Source organism: Drosophila mojavensis, unplaced genomic scaffold (genome assembly GCF_018153725.1).
Source record: "Drosophila mojavensis isolate 15081-1352.22 unplaced genomic scaffold, ASM1815372v1 contig_81, whole genome shotgun sequence".
NCBI lineage: Eukaryota > Metazoa > Arthropoda > Insecta > Diptera > Drosophilidae > Drosophila > Drosophila mojavensis.
Window position 1 is genome coordinate 2,582,355 of NW_025318907.1, and position 8,681 is coordinate 2,591,035.

At 40.8% G+C, this 8,681-nt stretch overlaps 1 protein-coding gene across 1 annotated transcript; it reads right to left on the reverse strand.

Annotated features, from left to right (window-relative positions):
- Positions 1-2,860: 2,860 nt before the first annotated feature.
- On the reverse strand, positions 2,861-3,836 carry LOC6580532. The gene is made up of 2 exons (XM_002006327.4): positions 3,302-3,836; positions 2,861-3,232 (listed from the first exon to the last, which is right to left on the reverse strand). The coding sequence occupies exons 1-2, from the start codon at positions 3,711-3,713 to the stop codon at positions 3,213-3,215; spliced, it is 432 nt and encodes a 143-aa protein (XP_002006363.2). The 5' UTR covers positions 3,714-3,836; the 3' UTR covers positions 2,861-3,212.
- Positions 3,837-8,681: the final 4,845 nt, after the last annotated feature.

An 8,681-nucleotide genomic window follows, 5' to 3' on the forward strand; every position in this document is an offset into this window, starting at 1 on the left:
TACCTATCTGGTTTCGGATTAAAGGTCAGATTGCATGTACTAAAAGTTCGACATTCTATGTTTATTGAATATCAAATTTCATGTAATATAAACTAATATATCTCTAATTACTCAGCTAGATGTTCTTTTGATAGTTGCTAGCAAAGGAATTTGTTAGCTATATAGAAACTATTACTTTTGTAGTTTTTTATTTAGTTTCACCTGTGATAACAGAAATATATGACAAACATATTAGATGTCTGGAGCTCCCAGATAAATTGACTGGTGCTTGATTATGAAAAATGGCAAATTAATAGTTGGACAATTTGCTTAAATTACATTGTTTTATTACAAATTTAATTACGATTTCAACTAAGTAGCTGCTTCATATGTTTTCAGCCAACTAAATAGTAACGGGCTTGTAACATATTTGTGAACAATTCTTGCTCCCCATGCAAAGCCTCCTCCCAGGCGAAGTGTTCTATTCTCTATCTCGTCCTATGAGTTTATTTCACCACCTATTTTTTACGTTTTTGGCTTATCATTTTTGGCAACTTGTAAGTCAACCGCAAACATTTCGAGATATTTCTTTGCTTTTCAGTCTTTAATGCGGCTGTGACGACATTGGCGACTGTATGCCCGAAGGATTTGTGCGTAATGAAAAACTGCCAGCGCACAGAGCAAGGACGACAACGACGACGATGACGACGACGGCGAGAACGGGGAGGATGAGGGAAATAAAGGGGCGGTGAGGGATCGCTGTGGCTTAGCCGTGGCAGGTATTGCAAAATTGAAAAGCGCTCGTCGAGCTTGTCGTGGCATTAAAATGGCAAATTTGTGTGCGTCGCCAATGCGGCAGCACATTCAGGACATTTATGGCCGGTAACTAAACGACGCCAGGCAGCAGACAACGCCGGAGACAGGCCATAAAAACGGCGACGCTTGCGTGATAAGCGCATAAATCAGCTAAAGACCAGAGTACACTCAGTCCGGAGCGGCTCCAATGGCTCCCGCCCTCTAAGTCGCTTGTGTGTCGCCTTAACCCTTGGCAGCATCAGCTCGTAAAATTAGCTGCGAGTCCACTGCCCAACCGCATTTTAATTGCTTGAAATGCAACTGTCCTCCCGGATCCTTTCTGTTTCTTCTTTTTTTTTTTTAGACTGGGGCAACGACATGTAAATGTTGTCTGTAATAGAGAAATTAATTTGCAGCTTACTCCTGAGCCATTTCCCTGCCACTTGCTGTCAGAATAAACTAGAGCCTGAGTTCAGAGTGCACCTCCCTTGATCTTAAATGATGCCGGTTTGCGTGCAACAAGATCCAAAATTAAAAGAAATTTAATTCAATTTATTCAATTATATACCATTTTATTTTTTCAGTTTCAATTTATTTCACTCTTTGTTATAGCTACATAATTTTTTGAATGGTATTTTACAATATTTTAAGAGTTTAGGCTTTTTATATATGTACATATTTAAATCTATTTATTCAGAATTGTAGGCGTCAGTAAACGGCTCAATAAAACCGGCCACCATAACGGTAAACAAAATCAGTGCGAGCTTCATGTTGGAGATTCCTTCTTCAAGTATGTCGGATCTCAAATCAAGTTTAGCTTTTATAGCTGTTATTCTTGAGTGTGTCTGATGGCATTCGAAATGGTTTCATAATGTACAGAAATAAATTATAATATGCCAGATGGCGTCTTATTTAATAGATATTTGCTTATTTTAAATAACATTACAAATTAAATTAGCTGCATTTAAAAATTATTATTATTATTTTTTAATTTAAAAAAAAAAAAAAAAAAAAAACAATTTGTTTTAGGGTTTTTTTTTTTAGTTTATGTTTACTAAATTTGATCATCTGGAAATTCAACACTAAATAATTCTTTAAAGAAATTTTCAAGGCAAATAAAAACTCGAACGGATTGCGACAATGTATAAATCTCAACGCGAAGCGAATGTATGATGGGTCAGATTGACCGTCAAAGCGCCATCTACCGGTTGCCGCAATTACTACGTATCTGTCGTCTGCTGTCTGGCATCTCCAGCTCATTGCTTATGCTCGAACACGAAACAAATTCAAATTACAAATTATGTTGTCATTTGTGCGCTTTACGAGACAACCCACCCCCATCTAAGAAAAAAAAAGAAAAAATAAAAGATACTACCCTCGAGCGGGCGGGCAACCCTCAGATGATATGTGAAGGCAGAGCCAGAGGCCGGGGCAGTGGGCAGTAAATGTTAATCCACGGCCAGTGTCTGCGCTTCATTTGGTGTGCGCGGTGTCAACTATTTAGTTTCCGGTTTTAACTTGCGCCATAAACTTGGCATTATGTGTCCGCTTTTATTGCATACTTGCAGGCGCTGAGCCCGCCTCAACCTCAACCGCTCGCCCGCATCTCGCATCATTGTTTCTTAATAATCCGCTGCGGCGATGTACGGAACGAGTGCACACGTCTCAACATTAAGAATGTTTATGACCCCATCCCAGCGGAGTCCAGCTCCAGTTCCAGTTTCAGTTCCAAGTCCAGCGCCTAGCTGCATGCCACACATATTTCCTCGCGTTGCAGTCATAAATGCGCTTAATTGGCAATTTTTGTGTAAGCGTGTTGAAATTTTTATACGCAATACACACACACACGTGTGAGCTCGAGTGTGTGTGTGTGTGTTCGTGTGCGGATTGTAAAAGCTGCACTTGGGTTTTTGCTTCACTCATAAATAGGATATATGTATTCTTTCGGCACTCACTGTTATGCCCACACACTCATATTTTTATTATATTTCGTTTTATGCACTGCCCTCTTGAATTTGCAGAGATTTTCGTATGAAACGTGCCTCACAAGTTTCGCCCTATAATTAAATAATCATAGCGATAAGCATTTAAAAGTAAAAAAAAAATTAATACTATTTTTATTTGTAGAAATGTCGGGGTATGAAATACATTTCGGTTGTGTATATTAGGACATTCACAAAAATTTGTATAATTTGGATAGTCAAATGAAATCGAGATTCCAAAATTTTAAGGCTTCTATTTGCTAGCAATTTGTCCACAATAGAAATGTTAGTTAGGCGCTGTACTGAATCCCCAAGTATTTCACTTATGGCATTGTCACACTTCTCACACAGTTCATAAATTTAAAAATAGAAAAAAGCAAACGACAATAAAAAACGGATCCCGCTTGTTTCTCAAAAGCGCAGTCCATTTAACAAAACGCTGTGCCAACCATGGAGCTACAAGTTTCTAGTTTCATCTGAAAACCTCTCAAGTTAGATCGAATTCTACTTCATATCTGAGTTGAGGTTTACTCCTGCACACTTACTTTCCCCAATGGCATGCTCTGATCTCTTCTGCTCCTCACGCTCGATCATATAGAGTGCACTGCTCACCATGGGTATTATGTACTGGGAGCCACGATCCAGATGCGTCATCCGATCATATTCGGAAAAGATAACATCCTCCAGATAGTCGGGGAAGTTCTTCTTCGATCGGATGTGCACCTCGGGCAGACTGCGAGGATAAAATTTGGGGCACATGAAAACCATCTTGCAGCTGATTCGCGAGTCCGGCGGCATCTCGGTATCAACATGGCCACGAATCGTGACCTCCAGTTGAAAGAAGTGCCGTGATTTTCGAATCTTCATCGGGCAGCCGAGCAAGGCGACTGTCCGTAGTTCCGAGTCGCGCAGCGATTTGCAAAATGAAGCGAGCTTCTCGAAACTAGACGTATTCATACTGCATAGATATTGAACAACAATATGTGAAGATTTATAGAATTTTTTTTTTTTAATTAGAGGACAAATTTGAGAGTAGACTAAATAAGGTCGGATTGTAGTTGATACTGAAACTATTTGAATTCAAAAAATATTTGAAGTGATTTTCTTATCAATGCTAATCTGATCATGTCATTGTGATTGCTTCAAGGAATAAACTCAGGTTGTGTGAGGAGTAAGAGTTTGATATGATTAATTTATTTAATGGTCAAAGTTCTTGTTGCGCTTGCTCCAGTCGCTTAGATATATCCCGTCGAAGTAGATATATCCCTTTGACTTCATGGGCTAGAGTGAGACAACTATTTAGCCTAGTTTTCTACAGAAGATCTAACAAATATTGAACTGGTGCTCCTCAGGCTAATTTGATTTAAAAAAAAAAAAATTGTATCTATATAAATGTAAAGAATTTAAATTAATGATATTTATGTCTTAAGCAAAGTGTGGTATCAGTCGCTTAATAAAGGACGAGATCAAGTCCCAAGCTATAAACGATCCCCACTAAATAATTCCTATCCGTAATACTTTACTCTCTATCCATACTCAAGCTGAGCCTTGAGGAGATAATAATGATATATTTGTAGATTTTTTGACACCTTAAATCAATCAATTAAATAATAGTATTTAAAGAAAAATACAAATTAAATTGAATGACAATTGAATAGCTAACATAAAACTAACATATTCTTAACATACCTTTTGGGCGTTGGCTCGGCAAATCGATGACGGCAGGGAGATGTCATAGGCCATGCATTAATATTACTGCCTCCGCACTCACTTGACTTGGTCGCGTCCTGCTGTCGTAAGCTCTGTAGATTCTATTAAAATCGCCTGTCATTGCTGCCTGGCATCCTTATTGTCCGTCTACAGTGGAGCAAGCAGCAGCCTAGCCTGGCCTCTCCAGTCCTGTCCTGGGGTGGGTTGGGCTGAGCTGGGCTGGGCTGGCTGGGTCCTTGGCAGACATGCTTAGTCCTTTAGACATTGGCAGCGACGTTGTTGTCTTCTGGCAGAACCATTATTCTTCAACAACGTGCATTATATTATCCTCCGGCTGAGTTTGGTGCACGGCATTTGTATGCAGCCTGGGCGCGAATTGCATTTGGGGAATGGGCAGCCGAAGATTGGGTCTGAGGGCGATGCGCCGCCTTTTGAGCTGTCGTCGCTGCAATTTGTATTGCCGCCTTCGTCGTCGTTTCTCGTTGTCTGTAAATTGTTTTTTTTTTTTTCCTTTCGTTTCTTGCCCTTTTTTTTTTGTTTTTATTGGTTCTTTCCGTTTTAAATTTCAATTTGGCGCTGGCCTGTAAGCAAGATGTATGTACAAGACCGTGGCGCAACCGTGTGGCATATGTTGGCACGCCAGGTGCGCCGCCAACTGGACGATTTATACGCGTCACAGTGCCAACGCTGACAGTTGGCGTCTTGGCAGCTAACTGAACTGTCACTCAGCCGGAGCTACCCCACACCTGACACCTCTCTCTCTCTGTCTATCTCTCTCTCACTCTGTGTGTGCCCTGTAGCTATTATTATTATGCTATTAGCAGGGCGGGGCCTCTCACATTTTACACCGCATTTAACCCGAAACATGGCACTTAGCCGGCCGCATTTATCAATGCGTGTAAACGTGATTTGGGCCCAGCCATTCGCAGGGCGCATTATCAGCCATCAGCCATCAGCCATCAGGCATCATCGTGATCATTATCATTACTATCAGCGCTATCTTTGCCATCGTCGAGGGCCACATTCGATACGTGTCTCACCTCACACGTTGAGCCCAGTTGACGCTGCATTTTCGCTTACTGCGATTATCAAGTGTTTCCGTTTCCAATTCCGATTCCGTATTTCCAGTCGCCTTGCTCGTTTTGTGGCTTACGGCTGTGCTCCAAAAATTACATGCCTTTGTTTTTTATCTAATGCTGTGCCGCATTGTCGGGTCTTAAGGGTCGTATGGGTGTGTGTGTGTGTGTGTATGAGTGTGAGTGTGGAACGTGCGACGGCTTGTATGCCTGCCAGACATTTTTCACATTTGCACCCAACAACAATTTGGGACTCGCACTCGACTAGGAACTGCTTTGCTCCAGCCTTCGACCTCCGGCCTCCTCTTACCCTCCGCCCAGCTGCTCCATGCCGTGGCTTAGCCTCTGCTCTTCTGCTGTTTCTCTGTTTTGGGGCTCAGCGTGTGTAATTCGATCTATTATCAGTTGTCATCGTCCTGAAATTCACACATTCGCATCGGCATTGTCGTTTTGCTTGATTTGTGCCATGAGCAGCAGCAGCACCATCTGGCACAGTGGTTCAGAATGCAATGAAAATTGCATTTTATTGACAAAATATAAACTGTTAAAATAAAAAAATTTATTTATTTATACAATATAGTATTTTTAGTTGACAGATTTTTATTATATTTTTCAAAATTATTTATTTATTTTTTATGAATATTATTTAATTCATTTAAGACTAAATAAAAGGATATCATTAAAAAAAATTAAAAATACTGTATGCAGAAGAATAATACATATTAGTATTCTTAGTATATGTATGTATGCACTTTGTGTGTGCACACATTTGGTCACTTAGTTCCACTGTGCACTTAGCTCGCCTCTTCTTAACACCCCAAATTGTGCCTAACGCATTGTTTCACGTGCCATTTGACATCAGAAATTGGAACTTTTTCAAGCACAAATACCGAAAGACAAACGAATACACTTGAAAGTACAAATACTCAAATGCACACGCACAAGTGCCAAACGAGTTGAATATGGAAATGGAAATGGAAATGGGATGGGATGGGATGGGAATGGGAATGGGAATGGCAACAGCGAAAGCAACGGTAAAGATGGTAATGGAAATGGAGCTGGAGTTGAAGGAGGCGAAGTCGATGCGTGCCTAAGTGTTGCATTTACATGCGAAGTAATACAATTTGTGGCCTTATGTCCTTCTGGCCCAGGGGCGACTGCGGCGCTGAGGCGTGAATTGGATAATTTATACCACACGCACATATGAGCAGAGGAGGCAGCATGTGCTGCACAAATCCAATGAGCTAGACGGACAGCAGTGGCCCCAGAATGTTGCATAACCGTTTTTCGGCCCGGGCTGGGGGTTGGGGGTCGGGGGCTGAGGGCTGGGGGATGAGCCCGTATGGCATATTAAGCAAAAATTAGCAACAGTTGCGTGCCAGCGCGAGCCGCAGTCGAATATGTCAAGTTAATTTAATGTAGCGTGAACAGTGATGACTGTGTGTGTGTGTGCGTGTGGGTGTGTGTGGGGTGGGTGTGTGCAATGGGTGTGATCGAGTGCCAGCTGCGGCGCCTAGACAACAGTTCAGACATATGTTACGCCTAGCTGCGATGCTACGTGCAATAATTTGCGCAATTACTTGGCAAATTTGTTGTGGGAGCCGCCTCCTGCCCTCTGCCCGAGACTCCAGGCAGTGTGGGCCAAAAAATATTTGGCCATGCTTACGGCACTCTGGCTCCTACCCTCGACTTTTCTACTTGGCCTAGAGTACGTGAGCGCACATGTTAAATTCAAATAAATTATGCCTCAAGGCATTTTACAATTCTATTGCCAGCTTTTTTAGGCGCAATATTGTGAATTGTGTGCCAGAGCGAACGAAAGTTTTCATATCCTGTGAAATAGCCAAAGACAGGGAGCAAACGGGTATAAGTTGTGCAATGGTGTGTAAATGCAAAGATTATTCAGAATTTCAGAGATTTGCTCAAATTGATAACGTATGTATGTGATATCTGTATACTTACATAGTGAAAGGTTTGTTAATTTATAATTCTTATATTATTTATTTAACATATGCCATGTTTGTAAATAAATATCTATGTAGAAAAGGCCTATTTCTTAACCTAAACTCTTAAAATTAAATTATTGTAAAATACCATTCACAAAAATCTGTAGTTATAGCAGAGAGTGAAATAAATTGAAATTGAAATTCAATTATTTATTTAAATATTTATGAAGACTTCCCTTTATTATACTATGCAACTCCGATTAATCAATTCCTTAAATTGATGCATATAGAACTGTTTTATTTGAGGAGGAACTAAACAAATTATTTACTGGATACTGGATAACCTTCGTCTTCCATATAAATATGCTTGCTTTATCAAAAACTGTAGTCCTGTTGTACTGGGTATCTCCTTCTCAGCAACATTTCTCTCTCGGGAAAAGCTGATTTGTTTTCTGCCTCCTCGACTTCCGCAAATTATGCATTTAACTGAAAAATGTTAGTGGAGGAGCAAACGTACATGTGGCATGTGGGCAGCTACGTGAGAGGCGTGCCAAAAACAGTTGCCAATTGGCTGAAAAAAATAGAAGAAATATTGAAATATTTACTCAAGTCTGAGTAGATATGAAAATTTCCGAGGAAACCTGAACGGCTGCCACTTGAACGGCAATTGGTTGAATTCGCTGCTTTTGGTTTCTTATATGTGTGTGTGTGTCTGTGTGTGTATATGCCTTTTAAGCCAGCTCATAAAAATGTCAAATCATTTACATACACGTCAGCTTTACGACAACTGCTTGAAAGACATTAATACACTTAAGCTGCCTGGTAAAGGACACGGCATTATCCCTTATCCTATCCTTCAAGCAAACAACGGCGACAACTTAACTGACATAATACAATAAGGCAACAGCCAGGACCTTGGCTGCTGCTGCTGCTGCTGCCGCTGCATGCATAAGAATCAACTGCCAGGACCTAAATGCCGTTAGACAGCGCCACCAACCCACACACCCACACTGCACCATCCACCATATTTTCCTCTAATATGAACCACTCACATGTCAAGCAAGTCGCGTTTGCTCTCGCTTCTTTTCTATTTTTTGTGCCCTGTTAACAAATTGCTTTTGTGCAAATTTTGTCACTATGAAAAAACATAACTAACACACGCACACATACACACACCCACACAACATCCTCTG